Source organism: Mus caroli, unplaced genomic scaffold (genome assembly GCF_978045245.1).
Source record: "Mus caroli unplaced genomic scaffold, Mus_caroli_1 scaffold_1, whole genome shotgun sequence".
NCBI classification, from domain to species: domain Eukaryota; kingdom Metazoa; phylum Chordata; class Mammalia; order Rodentia; family Muridae; genus Mus; species Mus caroli.
In genome coordinates this window covers 84874018-84894582 of record NW_028227256.1, presented here as the reverse complement: position 1 = coordinate 84894582, position 20565 = coordinate 84874018, and the positions used below count along the sequence as shown (strand labels likewise).

The 20565-nt window shown below is 42.3% G+C and overlaps 1 protein-coding gene across 3 annotated transcripts in view; it reads right to left on the bottom strand.

Annotated features, from left to right (window-relative positions):
• Window positions 1-2196: 2196 nt before the first annotated feature.
• The window catches only part of Trpm8 (transient receptor potential cation channel subfamily M member 8), an 84070-nt gene continuing 65701 nt past the window's right edge, over window positions 2197-20565 (bottom strand). For all 3 annotated transcript variants that reach the window (XM_029483630.1, XM_029483643.2, XM_029483635.1), the window contains 5 exons: window positions 18400-18590; window positions 12824-12923; window positions 11638-11671; window positions 7245-7336; window positions 2197-3608 (listed from right to left, as the gene is read on the bottom strand). In XM_029483630.1, the coding sequence (XP_029339490.1) occupies window positions 7286-7336; window positions 11638-11671; window positions 12824-12923; window positions 18400-18590 (376 nt within the window). In that variant the 3' untranslated portion in view covers window positions 2197-3608; window positions 7245-7285. The remainder of the gene's footprint in view (window positions 3609-7244; window positions 7337-11637; window positions 11672-12823; window positions 12924-18399; window positions 18591-20565) is intronic.

Here is a 20565-nt window from a genome sequence, read left to right as displayed (position 1 = left end):
GTTCCTGCCTCTCTTCATTGTGCCCCATTCTTGTGTTTCTCCTCTTCCATTTCTCCACCACTTGCTCCTTTTAGTGGTACAGAGGTTTCTGAGTGTCTGGGTCATCTCAGGAGTGGTCTCAGGAGTGCTATGTCTCCTTCATGACAACCACATGACCTGTCTCCCGTAGACCACAAAGAAGCAGGTAGATCAGCATACATTTGCATGATTTCTCCTGGTGTGGGAGTGGAACGTCCCTTGGAAGCAGAAGGACTCAGGAATGCTAGCAGGGTCATAGCTATATCCAGCAGCTCTAGCCCCATGCTGGGCACAGGAGGCTCTCTGACAGAGTGTGTTTGAGGATGAAAGACATCCATATTAGCCCAGGGTAATCTGCTAGGCTGCTGAGAAGCCTACATCTGAACCCCTGTAACCTCTCAAAACACTGGTGACATAATGGGGCATGTGGTTCTGAATCAGTGAAGCTAAACACCTTTAGGTGGCAGATGGGTGCCTACACAAGTGACACCTACTGTGGTGGCTTTGAACTCTTGGTCTCCAGCTGGTGATATTTGGGGGAGGCGTGTGGTCTTGCTGGAGAAAGTACAGGTCCACTCTGAGATTGAAATTCCCTCCATGCTCCCAGTTTGCTCTCACCGAATTGTGTATATGGTTCAAGACGTGAACTTGCAGCTCCTGTCACCATGCCTGCTGCCCTGCCTCCTCACCACGACAGACTCTCATCCCTCTAGAACCATAAGCCCGAAGAAACTCTTCTAGAGGTTACTTTTGATCATGGTGTTTTGTCACAATAACAGAGAAGTAGTTAATACACCTACCAAGAAGTGGACCATAGTATCTAAATCCCTCGATGCCAACTGTGGCTGCAGTTTACCTGTTTCTGCGCGCACTCAGCGTGGGCCGGTTATCATTCCCGTAACTCAAACCCCTTTAGGAATGACCATAACTCAGCAAAGAGTGACTTTTATTTTTTTACTCTCACTAGAATGCCACACATAAACATGACAATTCCTCCAGGGTTTAATGCGCTCACACTGAAGCCATGATGCAGGAGTCTCTGGGGACAAGTCTACAGATGGTTAGAACCAGACCAACAGATGCAGCACCTTTGACTTGACAAATGAGCTATTTTCAGGAGCTATGTTAGAAATAGTGACGTCACATGAGCACACATCCTGTAGAGTAACCGTGTAAGCAAATTCTAAGCATCGTCTAACTCTTCTTCAGGGTCAACAGGAACATTCCACGTACAGAGACTGTTTTCTTAAGCTGGTGGAGACATGGTGTAGAAATACGAACACGTGAACACTCTGATTAAGTGGGGGTTAGCAGATAAACTAGGCTAAGTCTTGTTTGCTTCTTCTAGTCCAGTTCCTTACTTGAGTTGAAGGTGAGGCTCTGACTGTTTTTCTGTCTGAACAGTCTGTGTGCTGTCTTACATTTCAGTTTTTTTACAAGTCCCTATGTAGAGGACAGACCCTTCCTCCTGGTGGTTTCAGACATGGCAAGCACCTTGGTCATCAGGGTAAAATGGAAGTGGAATGCTTTCACTAACAGTGAAATGTTCAACTTTCCACCTGTTGGCCATTTTCATTATGCAAATGTGTTCCATCCACTCTCTGCTTCTGAAACGCCAGTGAGTTAGAGACCTATGAGGCCAGGATGGCTTTAAAAGTCAGGAGCTAGAGAGAGTACCCAAGGAGCTAAAGGGGTCTGCAATCCTATAGGTGGAACAACAATATGAACTAACCAGTACCCCCAGAGCTCGTGTCTCTAGCTGCATTTGTAGTAGAAGATGACCTAGTCGGCCATCATTGGGAAGAGAGGCCCCTTGGTCTTGCAAACTTTATATGCCCCAGTACAGGGGAACACCAGGGCCAAGAAGTGGGAGTGGGTAGGTAGGGGAGCAGGGGGGCCGGAAGGTATGGGGGACTTTCGAGATAGCATTTGAAATGTAAATGAAGAAAATACCTAATAAAAAATTGGGAAAAATTCCAGTTAAATGTTTTCTTCTCAAAAAAATAAAAATAAATAAAACAGTGGGAAAACATTAAAAAAAAAAAAAAAAAGGTCAGGCAGCCTTTGCTCTGTCCCTCTCTGCTTACATTTTCAGGGTGTGGCTAGCCAGACCAAATAAAAATAAACACATCTGGGTTAATGCTTCAGTCATTCTTCTACCTAAATATTCGGCCAACAGCTTCCTGCTGAGGGTCGCTCCTTCAGTTGCTGAGTGTATGGTTTATGAAAAAGTTGAAAAACTTTTCACTTTTAATACTTAAAGCGGCCTTATGCTCCCTCTGCCAAGCTCTTTTGAGCACAGATACCACAGCTCCAGAGAAGGGTAGGGCTGGAGTGAGTGTTCAGGCAGACAATCATTCAATGTCTGTACCAACACCCACATGCTCCACAATGCCTAAACAAGAGTGTTGTCTTCTTCCTAAAGTGAAAGTTAAGTCGAATATGTCTTACTAGAGAGAGCGCCATGTAGCTTATGTCTTATGCATAAGTTACTAAAGCCTATTTTGCTATACATTGATGAAAAAAGCCTTGCAAGCGGTTTGATAATCAACAGATATTCCAAAGAATCTAATACTCTACATAGGCGATTTCTTGATGTTCTTAATGCAAAGAGAAGACGTGCACAGAGACATTCATTTCAATGGCCAGGTGGAGCCAGCTATCAGCGACCTACAGTATGGAAATTGCTAGAGGTTTGAATACTACTGAGTTACTGATAATGCTTGTAAAGACTGTGAAGAAAACATCTCAGGTAAAATAGTTGATGGAAAAGCCTATAGAAAACTGTATGTGAAGGTGATGTCATATAAGGTTGTTAAAAGTGCATGCATAGAAAAGACTGGAATTGAGCAAACACTCAGAAGTGTGAGCAACGACTACATGACTGGGAGGGGTTTACATACATTTGTGTCCTCTATGTCCTCTAACCTCCTGTGAGATCCATTCACTATTTTTAATGGGGAAATAATGAAAGAGTGGAGGAGGGGCACACTCCAGGGGTGGGGGTGGGGAAGCAAGGTACACCTCTCAAGAATTCCTTTTGGGCGGTCCCTTCAGCTGGTCCCTTCAGCAGGAGTCCTGGTGAGCCCCAGAGAAAGAAGTCACTGCCTCAGGGTTCCCCTCCCCGCCCCTGTTTGACATGTGAGAAAGGAGAGGTTGCCCTTAGGTGTTTTAGAATCTGGCCTTATTTTTCTTTGGGGTGGGCTAGGACTCTTTGACAGTGTGTCGACGAATTCATCACACACTGGAGAAAAGGAGACTGTGGGAAATAGACACAATAGCAGTATAAGTATAAAATCAGGGCCAGAGTCACAGTCGTGGGAAAGGAGTGTCAACACTTAATCCCTCAGCATCAGGACAAGGCTCTGAGATGCAGAAAACACAGGCACCTTCACAGAGGAACATGGTCCTTTGCACCCTCTTCGCGTGTAAAGTCCTCTGTACACTTTGCTCCCTGATCTATGCCCTTGAGGGTGACTAAGAGTCATTCACCCTGTGCTCAGGGACCTGAAAATGTCTCCTTTAGAAGTCATTAGCAGTACTGTCCATCAGTGTCCCACGAGCCTCCACATCCAGGTGGTTGATGTGACCTGTGAAAATGAAGAAGATGCTGAATTATTAATACGAATTCATAAATTAATAAGTTAATTAACAAAAATTATTAATAAAATTTCCACCTCCTCTCTTGTTTCAAAATATACTGGGAAGAGGTTTGGGCATGCAACCAAAATGTTAGCCTGTGACATTAGCTGTGCGTGCCTGGGAGTCCACCCGTGTGAGCTCTGTGAGGTTCACTGAGCAGGGCCCAACGCATCCCATGTAAGTTGAGTCTCAGAGAGCCAAGAAGGACTTCATTTGTTCAGTGGTTGCTACACAAAATCAAAACTGAGCAGGTATCCAAGTAGAAAACCTGAACATGTATCAAAATGTAGTTTTCAAATGATTCAAAATGACAGTCAAAAGCTTTCCTTTTCAGAAACTGAAACAATGTTGCCAGGAGGCTGTTCTCTGGAAAATAGGCCATCTCCAGAGACCTTCCTTCCCCTCACCATGCTTGGACTCCTGAGATACAAAGTAGAGAAAGAAAATGTTTGCCTCTGGAGCCTTATTTCCTTATTTCCACTTGGGAGGCAGAGACAGGCGGATTTCTGAGTTCGAGGCCAGCCTGGTCTACAAAGTGAGTTCCAGGACAGCCAGGGCTATACAGAGAAACCCTGTCTCGAAAAACAAAAAAACAAAACAAAACAAAAAAAAAAAAAAAAGAAAGAAAAAAAAGAAAAAGAAAGAAAGGGGAAAAAAGTTCAAGTGATTGGCCCGAAGACTGAAATCTGGATAAAGATGGGCGCAGTGCTAAATGCCTCTGCCTGCCCTACCCCAACCTGTGCCAGCTCTCACTTCCCTGAGACAGACATTCTCTGCCCTGTCCCCTGTCATAGCATCCCAAGGAAAGGTGTTAACCCTGAGCCCTAGAGAAAGAAGCACTGAGAGACCCTGGAAAACTAGAGTCTGAGATGTGTAGGGCAGGTTGCCAGTAAAACTGGACTTTTTCTTAAGGATATGAACATTAAGAAAGAACTTACCTAGAAGTAAAAAGTATGCAAAAATGACATTTGATATGCCACTGGGTAAAATTCATGGAGCATATATTTAATTTGTGTATGTTAGTGTATATACTAGTATGTGTTAGTGTGTGTGCCAATGTATGTGTTAATTGTGTTATTTTGTGTGTGTGTGCATGTTAATGTGTATGTGGGTTAGTGTGTTAGTGTATTTTTCAGTGTATGTTAGTGTGTTATGGTGTATGTGTTAGTACATGCCAGGGTATTGGTGTATGTGTTAAGTGTGTGTGTTTGTGTAATGTTGGTTTGTCTCAGTATGTGTATCAGTATATATGTTAGTGTATGGGTCAGTGTATGTGTTAGTGTATTAGTATGTTAATATATGTTAGTGTGTGTATCAGTGTATATGTTAGTGTGCATCAGTGTGTGATAATGTGTGTCTGTGTGTTACTGTGTGTGTTTGTGTGTGTTATGGTGTGTACCTGTGCATGTGGAAGTTAGAGGACAGACTCAGGTCTTGTTCCTCACATGCTGTTACCTTTTTTTTTTTTTTTGGCACAGTGTCTCTCCCAGACTACAGCTCTCTGATTTGGCCAGCCGGCAAACCCAGAGAGTCACCTGTCTCAGCCTCCCTGAGAGAGCATCATAGGGGCATCTGCCATACCTGGCTTTGACACTTCTTTTTTTAGATTATTTTTCCACCTGTCTTTCCTTCTCATACAGCAGTACATGGTGCACATATTGTGCACATCCTATCCCAGCCCATGCTACCCACACTGTGCACATGCACGCACACACACACACACACACACACACACACACACACACACAGTGCATATACTGTGCACACACCAGCACATGATACACACACTGTGTACATACCAGCACATGGTGCACACATGCAATATTAATGTCACATCCTTGCCAGTCATTTTTATTCACCCTTTCATTAACGCTAAGCATATTAACAACGGCCTAAGCTAAGCACAGGGTAGGTGGGTGGGAGCCCAGTCTGTTTGCCCATTTCAGTCAAATAGCTGAAATGAAGAGGAGATCAGAGCTTCCTGGGTGAGTGTACCAATATGGATTTGAGTATTTTCTGATTACTTTTACTCTTAATCACATTTATATTTATTTTTATCATTTGAATTGCTTTGTCTGTTCCTGTTTTTTTTTTCAGCTCATAGTGAAGAAAAACTATTTCAAAAGTGAAAGTGGCGTTTATTTTCAACTTTTTAAAAATTTCAAAATTAAATATCATTGTGAAAGTATTGAAATGGGCTCCTCCTGAGTACTTAAGATCGGACATCTTCAGCATATCCAGGAAGTGTCAATCAGGTTTCAGATTCTGTCGGGCATAAGGCTTCCATAATGGAACCTGTAGCTGTGAGCTGTGACTGCCAGGACTTAAGGAACACAGACGGATGGCCGGCCATGGACACCATGATTTCCTGCAGCATGAGCACTATGCAAAGGGAAATCCCACAGTCCAAGTATTCACTGGAGGCAAAGGTCAGGGCGAAGGGCCACACAGGAGGTCAAGTGCCAGAGAACGACACAGGGGACAAACTCATAGGCCAGTGTGAAAGGAAGGTCAAGAGGCCAGTGTGAGGGACCAGAGAGAGCAGTCAGTGTGAGGGACCAGAGAGAGTGGTCAGTGTGAGGGACCAGAAAGAGCGGTCAGTGTGAGGGACCAGAGAGAGGGGTCAGTGTGAGGGACCAGAGAGAGGGGTCAGTCAGTGTGAGGGACCAGAGAGAGTGGTCAGTCAGTGTGAGAGACCAGAGAGAGCAGTCATGTGAGGGACCAGAGAGAGGGGTCAGTGCTAGACATTGATGTGAGGGGTCAGCATTAGGGGCAGTGGGAGAGGTCAGGGCATGTGGCCAGCACATCGTAGTCCTAACAATACTGATAACCTCCTGCTGCACTCAGTCAAACCAGATGGAGAAGGGAACTCTTGTCTATTTCTATTCCTTACAGTTTACTAGCTTACCTGTAAACCCATAGAATACCCATAGCTGTGCCTCCCTCTCCATTCCTGCCTCCCCATGCTCCTAAAATTTTCAGCATTTGGTCTCAAGATTTGGAGAGGTTCTGAGAAAACACGTTCAAAGCAAATGGCAAGATGCTGGAGCCAAGCCTTGAGTTCAACTTTGCCGATTAATTGAATTACATGTCCTTGTGTGAATGAGCTGTTGTTAAAAGTCTCCCATCCCCACCCTCTGGAACATTTCCAGAAAGTAGAAAGGTGCTCACCACACAGCTACCTACCCCACAGCAATAGACATAAGAACCCATGAGAATAAGGAATATTTTAGGTGTTTCCACAAAAAATATCTATGATAAACTATTAAGAAGGAAGAAGTAGCAAATCTTGGATCAGTATGACTACATTTCCATTTATGTAAAAACTGATGTAAGGCTGGCAAGTGTTACACGAAGCCTGTGGGCTAATGGTGCCCTAGAGCCGCCATTGCGGACCAACATGAGGAGGAACTTCTGCTCCTCGTCTCTAGACCATGACTTAATTGATTTGTTTTATACAATGCCTTATTGTCAAAGCTGACAACACATGCAAATAGAATAAGTTAGGAAACCACCACCACTTAAAAATATTTTTAAAACACTAAAATTTTTGGAGCAAAGAAAAGAGACATTAGTCAACTCACCTCATTGTGATTTGGTTTCTCCCCACAAGCATTCGCAGGCCTTATTTGATGTTATTAGCAATCTCTTTCAGAAGACTTTTGAGATCGTTAAGCTTGGAAGTGGGGAGAAAGAAAACCCGATCTTAAGGCAAAATTTTAACATTCTATTTTAAATGACAAGCATGTTAAATAATAGATGTGACACCGGGTGTATGTGTGTGTGTGTGTGTGTGTGTGTGTGTGTGTGTGTGTGTTTGTGTGTGTGTGTGTATGTGTGTGTGTGTGTGTATGTGTGTGTATGTGTGTGTGTGTGTATGTGTGTGTGTGTGTGTGTGTGGCAGGCCCTGCTTATTCCTTACTTATGGTCAGTAGTTAGCAAACGAATCATTAGCATTGTGAAATGCAAGTCAAAAAGGGTTTCCTCCTAGACAAAGCAGATTATGTTGGTAAGGCAGTAATATATGCAGATGTATGCAAATGTACCCAAATGTTTACAATGTTTTACTAATAGTAATAATGTTTTCTTTATAAAAATATAATACTAATAAAAATTATAAAGATACTAGTAAGATATGATTGTATGCTTCCTAACACATACACAAATGGCAAACTTCCAAGTATAACTTAAACAAATGATACATAAGATTATTCTATATACTACAGGGGGTTCCTGGCCTAAGTTTAAGTCACATGCTACCTTGATGTAATTTATTAAAGTGCATGGACAGGTTCTAATTTCTGTGTAGTTGGCTCCCAGCTTGCTGTGTGACTTACTCTCTGGGAGTTTGGGGTTGGCGGGGAGGAATCTGTGTTAAAGTTGGGCCTGATTCCAGTAGATAACCTCTTCCTTTAAGTTAAAAAAAAAAAAAAAGAACAAAGAGAAATTTGAGGGTTACTGGCCACTTCAGTGCCAGTATGGTAGGTGAGAGCCCCGCTTCCAGGCTTTGGGTCATCTGTGAATAGTTTTGTTTACTGTTATAATGAGATGAAAAGCAGTTTCGCTTTCCCCAGGAGATTTTGTTAATAGGAAAATAGTATTAATCAGCAGCTTCAAGGAGTGCATAAGGTGCTCAGAATAAAATAAGTGAAGCAGAGCACAAAAAGAAAATAAGCAAAGTTAAGCACTAGTTTGGGGAAAGGCTAAACTAACCAACAAACCTTTAGCTAGAGCTATAAGTCTCTATTGTAGTGTGTGTGGATGTGAAGAACCAGGGGTTGCTTAAGCCTGGCTTCCCTGCCCCCTCGTAAGGGGAGAACACAGTCTAATAAGCTTCTGCAACCACAGTGATGGTCAGGCAGGCAGACATAAACTGCACCCAGTTGGACAAGAGCCACAAAGGCACCTACCAGTACTCACAACAGTCCTGCTCCAGGGACAGGCTGGTCAGACAATTATGCATTAGGCCACACAGCAGATAAAACAGAGGTCTCATGAAAGATATACTTTAAGCACCTACATCCAGTCCCCTTCATTTTCCACTGGGGTAGGTGACTAGCCACTCTGGTACTGAAAGCTTACTTAGCTAGGGGCTTCTCCAAATACACACAACATAACAAAACTAGATCAAGAATACAGAGTCTATGGCCAACAAGATGGCTCAGCTGGTAAAGGCACCTGCTGCTATGCCTGGTGACCTGAGTTCAATCCCCCATGGCTACACAGTTGAAGGAGAGAACCAAATCGTAAGAGTTAATTCTCTGACCACCACATGTATAGCGTGCCATGTGCATACACTCCCGCCCCCAGGTCCCCAACACACTCTGATAATTAATATGTAATATTTTTTTAAAAAATATAAAGTTCAAACAAACTAGTAGCAAACAAAGAGAAAGAGGCAATATCAAACGTTGCTAACAAAGAAATCTCAGGAACATAGAGATGGCTTCATTAGTGAATACCATCCAACATTTAAAGGTGAACAGATATCTAAATACTCTTTAGACTCTTCCACAAAATAGAAGAGAGACTGCTTCCAGATTCCATGTATGAGGCCAAAATTACCCTCATCTGAAAGTCTGACAAAGATAGCAAAGAGAACTACTAGCCAACATCCTAGTGAACAAAGATGCAAAATATTAATAAGATAATAAGGAGCCCAATTCAAGAGCACATTAAAATTACCACACGCAACAACTCAATGCAGTTCCCCCCTGAGACAGAAGGATGGTTCAGTGTATGAAAACCATTGGGTGTGGTGAACTACACAAACAGAATAGAGAATCAGCATGGTCCATGCACTTGATGCAGAAAATCAGCAGAAAACTCCAAGTTCTTTCACAGTAGAAACTCAACAAAGTAAGCACTTACTTAGACACGATAAAAACTATGAAGAAAGAATCCTATCATCATATTCAATATCCCATCATCTCTAAGATCACAAGACAAGAACTCTTGTCCTCACCACCATTATTCTAAATGGTGTTGGGAGTCCTGGACAGTGCAATCAGGTAGGAAAAGAAAATAAAAACTCTCTAGATCTGTTTGCATAGGTTGTTAAATAATATCTTGTAACAAATTATTCACCAAAAAATCATTCCTGATAAAAATGTAATGAATTTGGTAAAATTGGTATTTCTGTTATGAAAAACAATACAGAAATTCTTCAGACACAGAGAAGCATCTTTAAAGACAATGAAAATCTAATTGTCAAAGATCCATTCTTGACAAGAACAGCTCATGAGCTATCATGGTACCTAAAACCTGTAGAATTTGAAAGAGCTTTACAAATAAGGGAATATATATGAACTGAAGCAGTGTGCCTGTGCTAAATACAAGTGTTTGGGAATGAATTGTGCTAACACCAGACCTTAATGTTCAAGCAGTATTTAATTTGTGATCATTTTGCTCAACTTCATGGGTGAAATTTATAATGAACATTATTTTAGCTAAAATTCTGATCAATGTTTATCAATACCTTATATTATTGATTAATAAAAATATACATGTTTACTGAGGAAAAAAAAAGAAATTCTTCAAAACATTAAAAACAACCTATCTACCCCACTCCTGGTAGACAACTAGAGAACTCCTGTGTTATCCCAGCCACCCCACTCCTGGTACAAGGCTAAAGAGCTCCTGTGTTGTCTTGTTCACTGCAGCACTACTCACAGACATGAAAATAACCCAAGAGTCAATGAATAGATTGATAGGTAAAGAAAATGTGGCTCATGTACACAGTGGAGGACAATTTCATCTTAAAGAAAGGAAGAAAATGCTGCCATCTGCAGGAATACAGATGGTCCAGATGACAATGTGATGAGTAAAATAAGTGAGGCACAGACAGGCAACGCCTCCCACGTGATCTCACCCACAGATACAGCCTAAAATAGTCAAAGGGTTAGGGAGAGAGGAATGGCAATTGTTCTGCTGTACTCTGAGGTGAGAATGAATACTAATATACTGAATGCGTGTGTTAATATGCATTTATACATTAATATTGTCTATTGTATACATGAGATGTGCTAAGACCAGAGGCCTTGAATCGAATCCTAGGGCACACAGAGATAGTAGCTATGTAGGGATGTAAATTAGCTGTACTGGAATGTGGTGGAATTGGTGTTTGCAATGTATATTAGAATCAAAATATCCAACTGGTTACCTCAAATATATTGGGTTTGTGTCAATGATATCTCAAGAGAGCTGTTTAAAATCAAAGTCAATTTAAAAGGAAAATAAAAAGATGCTCAATGCTTGCTCTAGAAACAGAAATTCAGAAGGTGATCCCCAGAGTTCTCTGAATGGAAAGCAAGCACAGTTGCTCAGCGTGGGAAGAAAGAGGACAGAGGAGGCAACAGAAAGGGAAGCAACGGCAGTGAGACAGCTTGTGGTATGCAGGGGACACTGTGCTGTGTGGCTAGGGCTTCCAACACTGTTTGAATTGTGGTGATCATTTTGCAATGTATACATTAAATATATTCATAGTGGCAGAAGAGGGAGCTAGTCATATCACATCCACATTAAGATCATGGAGAATGAATGCATGCCTAAACTCAGCTCCTGTTCTCCATAGTCCAGGACCCAAACTCAGGGAATGGTGCCACCCACAGTGGGCTTGGTCTTCCTACATTAATTAATGTAATCAAGACAATCCCTTCCAGACATGGTTATGGGACACAAGAATTATCTAGACAGCTGCTCACTCAGACACTCTTTTCAAGTGGTTTTAGATTGTGTCAAGTTGACAGTTAAATCTAATAGAAATGGCACTTCTAGGCTATTCCACACAAAGGCTGGCAGCTTAAGAAGTAATTCTGCTGCAGGCTCCAGCTCTTAGGTGAATCATGCAGACAGCTGAAAGAAACATGTCTAATTTTTAAACAATGAATGTCTTCTTTATTTTCTGACCCTATATACCAGCCTATAGCCAAAAGACATTAAAGATACAACAAATCATTCCAGAATCTTGAGTCATACCTTTGAGTCCAGTTGTCTAAACCGATGCCTCATCCTGCAAGGAAATTAAAAAATAAAAAATAAAGTAAGAGAAAGGGGAGACTCTTTTTTTGGCCATGTTTTCATCTTTCAAAGGACATAAGACATTGTGTGTGTGTGTGTGTGTGTGTGTGTGTGTGTGTGTATTCTTCAGTTTCAGCTCAGGTCAGGGTCAACTGCTTTGGTTTCTCTGATGTTCTTCCTTATGCCCAAACAAAGCAGAATTCCTTTCTTGCTCCCAAAGACAGAAAATGAATCCTATGTTTGCTGATGGGGTGGTGAGAGTTGACTCATAAGATCTACCTTCCTCCATATCCAAGTCCTTGGAGTCTAGAATACAGGGCATCCATGTTGTCTCAAGAGAAAGAGTACCCTATAGCCCTTAGTAGCTGTGCTAATTCTAACAAAGAGATTGGTTGCACTCATATTTACTCATACAGGTTAAAGCATATTTTGAAGTGTGTTTAAACTCTTAGGAAAAGTGACAGCTGACACTGAGGAAGGTCAGCCTAAACAATAGGAAGAGTAGGCTTTCAAAGACTCCGTGATACACTACTTATATACCATCTGTAGATTTGGCTGACTTCCCTACTTCTTCAAGAAGTTGAATGACTGGGAGACACATAGGAATTTATTTTAAAAATTCCATAAAATTTAAGTATGATAGTCATCATTTCCCAGAGATATCTTGTAACAAGCCAATTCTATCTCTCTATTTCAACATTGCAAAGATAAATATGCCAGTGGCCTCTACAAGATAACACAATTGCCCATGACCACTGAGTCTTCCTGGAACTTATTCTGTGATTGTGGCTTTTGTTTCTTGGCTCTGTAAAGGCAAATGTCTACCCTTCTACGCTCAAGATCTCATTGCCTAGAGCACAGGATATCTGGCTATTCTAAGAGAAAGATGTAGCCTCTAAGGACACTTTCTATTCTATGCCCTTTAGGGGAACAATCATATTAGTTAAGGTCTGGTCTCTCCCTGTTCTGAGAGAGTGACATATATCTATGTATTTATTGCAATTGCCTTGGTAATATTTTTGAGTTACTCTCACTCTCTAATGAAAGCATTCCTTACTGAGCATGCTCAGATATACTGCCTCTTACATATACTATCCTACATATACAAAGGGCACCTTGCTACAGAGGTGAGTGAGTGACATACTCCTCTGAGTTGTCGTTGGCTTTCGTGTTGATCTTGACAAGGTAATTCTCCTTCATGACACCCTCCCACGCCAAAGTCTCATTGTCCTCATTTCTGAAACCTAAAATAATGAGAAAAGGAAAAACATTCAGGTTGCCTGTCTGCCTCTGTTTCCCAAATCAATGCCCGCCAGGCACCCACGAGACTCTGAAACTAGGACAATTAGATTTGTCTGCACCAGCTGATCTGACTACCATTTCTTACTAGTGACAGGAGAAGAACAATAGAATATTGATGAACTTCTCAGTAAGAATAAGTGTGGGGACCACTTGTGTGAACTAAGAATGTAATATTTACTCTAAATAAGGATCCAGTTAAACCTTGTCTGGGTCTTTTGAGACTTAGCCAGATCATTCCACTAATAATTTGGGTGCTCATGTTTGGTGTTCCCACCTCCTCTGTTTTGATGACATGAAAAGAGGACCTATTAAGTTGGATAATGAGTACAGGTTTTCAACTCTCAGTCTAAAGTCAAGAGATCCTCAGAGGAGAGGAATCTGATGACATTGATTCAACTCTGAAAAAGGTGGTCTGGGTCTTAAAAAAAAAAACCCTACCTCCACCCTCCACTCTTCCCCTTTCACATAAACCAGGGCAACTAGCCTATACAAGTAGCCTGGGATGTGTTCCAGGTAGGTCTTATCTCAATTTCTTATGTTGTCTGAGACTTTCAGATGAAGACCAAACAAAGACCACATCATCAAGATCACTAACGTTTGCAATGGACATGAAACCCCAAGAGTTCATGGGGACAGGAAAGAGATATTTGTGGAGGTGGCCGCTTGGGATAGATTTGTGTGGTTTTTACCCTTAACTTACCATTTATACGCATGTATTCTCATATTAGAGTTTATAAACTCTAATACCTTTCTTAATTGGAATAAGAAATCGGGGATCAATCAATATTTGAGTGACTGGGTTGGAGAAAATTCCATACAGCAAACACACCTGTACCTTTAAATAGCTGACTGTTACTACTCTTCAAGACAGTTCCTAACCGATTTCTTTTCAAGTGCTTTTCGGAGTAGTTTCTAATGGTTTTCCTTCAAACCAAATGCTTAGAACTCATCATAGAAAAGATTGAAACTTTAGACACAGGCAGCCAGAACAAAAATGACAAGCAGCCAAGAAAAATGGCCAGCTTCTATAACAGTCAAGGACAGGCTAGCTGAAATGGTGGCCTAGCGTTTCTACCAACTATACTGAAAAAATTAGCAGGCTCTAAAGTAATGGACATACTTGTCCCAGCAAAAAATATAGAAAGCACCTACCCATGTTCTGGGAGAAGTTTATCCACTGTGCCAACTTAATGGTGATGGAGGATGAGAAGGATGTGAGAAATGTTACACAAAGCGTTAGTGCCAATATATTCTGTATCTAGACATTTCTCTTCTAGAACTAACATAATAATGATCCATGTGGTGAAGTGTACGCATATCACGTTTTATTTTTTTATTTTTTATTTTTTATTTTTTTTTGGTTTTTCGAGACAGGGTTTCTCTGTGTAGCCCTGGCTGTCCTGGAGCTCACTTTGTAGACCAGGCTGGCCTCGAACTCAGAAATCCGCCTGCCTCTGCCTCCCGAGTGCTGGGATTAAAGGCGTGCGCCACCACGCCCGGCGCATATCACGTTTTAATCATGACAGCATATATTACTAAGAACCAAACCAGGGGCTGGAGAGACAGCTTGGTAGTTGTGAATGTTTGCTGCTCTTCCAGGGGATCTGAGTTCGGTTCCGAGTGCCCATATTAGGCAGCTCCCAACCATCTACCCCTCCAGCTTAAGGGGAGCCATTGCCTTGTCCTCTGTGGGCATCTCCACTCAGTATACACACACTCACATGGAGACCCACGCCTATACAACTAAAAACTGAAAATAAATCTTTTTTATAAAGATCCTAATCAAACTATACATTTAACAATAGGGACACTTGGTTATCCATATATTAGGATATCTCACAGCATATGAAATCCTTAGCATAGACATTATATGTTCATGGATATTAGACATGTTTTATGTTGCATTATCAGCCATATAAAAGAATTAATTATCCTGTGAATAGATAGACATACTATACCCCGGGTCAATGCCAGTGTTGATATTTATCTCTATGTGGCAGCCATATCTGTCCTGGATCCCTATTGTGCTTTTCTGTAGTCAAATGATCTATAAAGACTATGTATGGTGTAATATGTGTGGGTGTATGTGTATGCATATATATACATGTATATATGTATATACACACACGTATATATATACATATATATGTATATATATATGGAGAGAGGGAAACAGAGAGACAGAGAGACAGAGAGATAGAGAGACATAGACAGAGAGACAGAGAATGTATATGCATATATGTACATACTTTTTTCTGACTTGAAGATATTGCTAAACAAGTAAAAAGTGGGGGAGGAGGTTATGAGTCTGCCTTTCTGGACATTATTTGTATTTTTCTTCCAAAGAAGGGCAATTTCAAAATTAAACCCATGATGTGCCCCATCATTTGGAGGCAAACAAAGTGCACTTAAGGATGTCCTGCCAGCTGGAACCCCTGGGAAAGGCAAAGTGCTGTGTGCTCGAGAATTAGTCCTCTCCAAAAGGCAGCAAGTGGGCTTATGGTGACTCAGCAGGCTGGAGAGTCTCTGGTGAGGGAACTGGGCTCTGGCTCTGCTGGGAAGCAGGGACCTGTCCTTCTGTTTCTTTGTCTCCTCCTGAGAGTGAGGTCAGTTGGAAGAGGGCGGATAGCATTGCTTCTTCCAATTGTCCATACAGCATCTCTCTCCCAGTCTCTCCCCCAGGAGAAGGATAAATAACAGGCATCTCTGACACACCTGCTTGCTTCCTTAAGCTGAAACCCCTTCCTGTTGACTGGTTAGACACAGGGTTTTGTTTCCCACTGTCATTCTTATTTTCTTCAATAAGGTGCATTTTGTCCTCCTCTTTTAAGCCAAGTCTGAAGCCAGGAGCTGATCTGCCTTCCTGACACTGAACTCCCTGGTTCTGTGAATCCCAGGCTGGATGTATTAGGTCCTGAGAGAATGGACTTTTACCACATAAAGTCCACCTCAGTCCATGGCCAACTTGAGTCAGTGTGGGGCAGTTCTTTAGAATGTTCATTTCATTTCCAGACAACACTGAGTGTTACTTAGACCCTGTCTTTGTTTTTATACTGAGTCAAATCCATCCTCATTGCAACAGGTGTGTGTGTGTGTGTGGTCATATACATGTGGTCATGTGTAGGCTATATGTACATAGCTTGTCTACCTGTGTGGATGCATAAGTGTACACAGGTGTGTAGAGACCAGAGGGTAAGCATTAGGTGTTCTTCTTAACCACTGTCCACCTTTGTGATTCTCAGTGAACCTGGAGCCCACTGATTGTTAGAGTACCTGGTGGACAAGCTGGGGAACCTCCTGGATCTGCCTTACCAGCAATGGAATTACAGGCATGCTCCACTACGTCTGCCCTTCCACATGTGTGCCAGAGATCTGAACTGAGTCCTTATGTTTGGGGGTGGGGTGGGGGGCAAGGCTTTTGTCAACAGAGCCATCTCTCAGCTCCTTTTCCTCACTATGACTTTTATGCATTGCTTGGAAATGTGTAAGCCTTCCTAAGGCATTGATTTCACCCCTCGGTCTTCTCCCAGATTTGGAGACACCCTCATTAATAACACGATCTCAAGACAGAGCCAAATATAGAAGTGGGCATGGCACTAAACACCTCTGATATCTACATGTGGGTTTTGAGTACTTTCGAATTCTAGATCTGCACATTCAGTTCCCATACTGAACAGAAAGGCTTCCACTCTTTTAGTTAGTAATGGCTCAATTTGTTTTCCTCCACAAAATAATGGGAAGAAAGACAGCCACTTATCCAACTTGTCAAAATACTTTCATCAAGGAAGGCAGTTACACATGTGTAATGGTTAGTGACACCTCCAAAGTGCCATTTAGTGTCTTGGAATGACACAGTTAAAGTTGAGGATGAAGGTCCTTCCTGCTGCAGGCTGACTGAAAGCTGGAGGTGTGTTTATATTCTGAAAGCCAGGCTACATGTCACACTTCCAGGAATGGTACTGACGGTCAGCCAGGAGCATCTTGCCTCCAGCTTAATATAAAGATTCCCATAAAAAAGATGGCTCTCAAACACGTAAAATCTGTCAAAGTTGCCACCAATGATCATATCTAGAAAAGTAATACTTTTACTTTGTGAAGTATAATATTTGGAGTTCCTTCAAAGAGGCATAGTCAGCCTAACATGATACGCAAACCTGGTAGTGGAAGTCTATGTGCATTTCGTCACATGCCATGAGGCAAACAACCAGAGCATCACACACAGCTTACTGTGGTCAAGGGACAGGCACCTTATAAGATCCTGTGATGGAGCAGAATGGAGTAGAGCCATGAGAAAGGTGCTTTGATGGAGATACAAGGATACAGAGCTTCCAACAGCATGCTGTAGACAACGCGTAGCAAAGAAAACCTTCTCTGGAGAGTTGTGCACTGTGGGTTGCAGCCAGCGGAATGACAGGGGCCAGGCAGCACTCAGGGAGGTCACTCTCTGCCTCCATGTTCCCCAGATGCTAGGTATGGGGCTTGAGGACTTGAAATTAGCTCTTCTGGGTCTTCATCTGCCTTGAGATGCTGTCTCCTTCCTTGGATAAGCTCCCATCATTGGACCTTGGAAGTATGGATCTTTGATACTTACAAAGACTCACATTTGAGTTTGTGCAGAGTCTTAGATGACCCATTGAGTTTAGATGTTTGAACAATACTAGAATAATAGTTAAGACTTCGGGTACCCTAAGCAGGAAATAACTGTGTCTTGCATTGTGAGATCGGCATGAAGATTTGGGGACCAGAAGTGGAATGACACTGGTTACATGATATTTTTTTTCTCCAAATCCCTATGTGTTGAAGTGTTGACTTCCAAGATGGTACTGTGGTGGCACCTTCAAGAGTTGGGGCTCAGCATGCTCTTAAAAGAGATCACGAGGCCCATTATGCATCACCCCTCCTCCCTGGCTAGTGATCTACATGATACTCTCAGGCCCAAAACAATGGAGCCACCCAGTCTTGAACTGCAATCCCGAGCACTTAGTCAAGTGAAACTTTGCTCTTAATAAGTTAGTTACCTGAGATATTTCATTACAGTGACAGCTGACTGATAAAAGCAAACCCCCTCCCCCACAAAAAAAGTCCTCCTATGGTTGGTGGACTAAACCCCTCCTCTCAAACCAAGAAAAAAACTAAACTAAACTAAGCCCATGGTTTCACACCATCCATGTATCCTATTGGGGAAATTAACTTATTTATGTTATTATTATGTTTGTCCCGAAATCATTTCCCTAAACACGCCTACCCAGCAGCCCCTCAGTGTTTCCCAAACAGTTCTGTCTCTCGAGGCGTGCACTGGCTGCCCTGACACCTGACCTTTAGAAACATACAGTGAACAGACTGTAGGGATTGAGACCACACATCCCTTAAAATGACCCACTTCTCTGGAACCTGACCCCCAGTAGGTGATCCACTCACAGCAGGCATTAGACTCCATATTCTTCTCTTTACAGCAGCATTTGAAACACTTCTTCACCACCATGTAGAAATAAGCGAAGACGACGAAGGGGAAGGGGATGTTTAGGCGGTTGCAGTACTCCTGCACCAGGAAGTACCGCTGGAATTTCCAGACCTGGTCGTTGTTCTCCTGCACAATGCCTACCGTGTAGCTGGCAGAGGAGAGAGAAGACACAGCTTAGAGAGTGCACTATCCATCACCCCATTTGCCTGCAGTGGCAACACAGCTGGGCAGCCATCCATATGATAGCCTAGGCCAGGCTGGTCAGAGGAAGTCATGTTGATACCACAGCTAGGGCAACTTGGTGTAGGCTGCCTGCTGGCTTCAATGTGGATCTATCTCTAGTTCTTGTTTTGTTTGTTTACTTGTTTCTGATCACACAAGAAAAATGTTCAGTGAACTTCAAAATGATCTAGATTTCCATAGCGTCCAATGATACCCTTCGCTCATCTATGTTATTGTACTAGTCACAAAGGCACTCAGGATGTCTACTCTCTTGAGAATATTTTATCCCTTCCTCCATCTAATTGAAACAGTCTGAAGAAACTTTGTTAGCATTTCTCAAGAGCCTCAGATATAAAGCCAAAATGGCTCTCCTGAGATTGCCTTCCCCTCATGGCTAGGGAAGGCTGGGGAACACACTTCTGCAGGAGAAGGGATGAGGGACGCTAGAAAAAGTTGTCATCAAGGACTGTTGCCCATGAGCTATACAGATTTCAGTTACAGACATACACAACTACATCTGGAAAGACCTTGGGCAGAGAAAGACATGTTGAGAATTGTCCTAGGATATATATATAGCAACAAGAGCAGATCTGACTTTTCTCTGAGCTGTAAACATGTGGGGATTAATAGCTGCACAGCTTCTGGAACCAAGGTGAGAAAGCTCCATCTCTCTCCACCCAATGCTGTCTCTTTAACTATGAAGATGATAAGCCACTCAACAGCTCCAGTATAGTTGGAGTTAATGGAGCTGAGAACGATGCGCCTACTGATGAGTCTGTCCACAGTTTAGACATTTCATACAAGTGCTTCATCTGAGCTAGTGAGCTAGAGACCATGTTTAATTCAGGTAAAGTGCATATTGCTTTGGGAGAGATGGTGCTAAACAGCAGCATTGTGGAAACTAACCAGGCAAGAATTCGCACCTCTCTTCCAGCTCTTGATGAGATGTCAGGAAGCTGAATGAAGTCTCTGCCAGACACAGGTTTATAGGAACCGTGAACACCATGAAATATACAACACTCCAGCTCAGAAGAAGCTGAAAGGCACAGTTTCTAAACCAAAAAAGAAAACACCTCCACAGGGGGAAAAAATGTCTCTTAATGGAGTCCCAGGCTCTCAATTTTCTCTCCAGAAATATGTCTTCCCGTTTCTTTGAATTTTGCTGAGGACCAAGAAACTCGGATGGATCTCTGCTTCTTTTTCCCATGTTATATTCAGAAATGGCAGGTTAGCCAAGGGCAGTGTGTGGCAACTGACTACCAGCCTGTAATGCTTTTAGCAAACTGTTGTTTGTTTGTTTGTTGTTTTTTTTTATTGAGTCTTAAATGGTTCGTTGTTTTGACCCAGTGACTTCACTTCTGGGAGTTCAAGTTAGGGATAAGGAGATAGCTGATTAAACCACGCAGAAATGGATGCGTACAGGATCCCTCCCATGCTGTAGGTGAGAGAATCCCTGCCCTTTACCTAAGAGAAAAGAGTAATCCAAGCATTCAGCACTGAGAGCACACCTCCAGGTTACGGATGCTGAGTGTGAGTGATTTCATTATGCAGCCACTGTAACTGGGCTTATAAATAATTTTTTACTTTGGAAAAATTTTATATGTCAAGTGGAAATAACTAGGCTCGAACCCCTACTTTCAACACAGTCTCACCCCATAAATCACGACGCCAGGGAAAAGTGGATCTGTCACTGGCGGTGGCATTTCCAGTATCACAGCTGGGTGCCCTTGGTTCTCCTGCCCTTCCCCTTTCCAAGCATCATACAAGGAATGTGGTAACTGCACAGAATTATTAAAATGTCAATGTTATGTCCTATCCCTAACTCCTCATAGCAATGACTTACAAGCTACCAAAACACCAAGGCCATATGATAGAAAACACTTTCACTATATATACAAGGG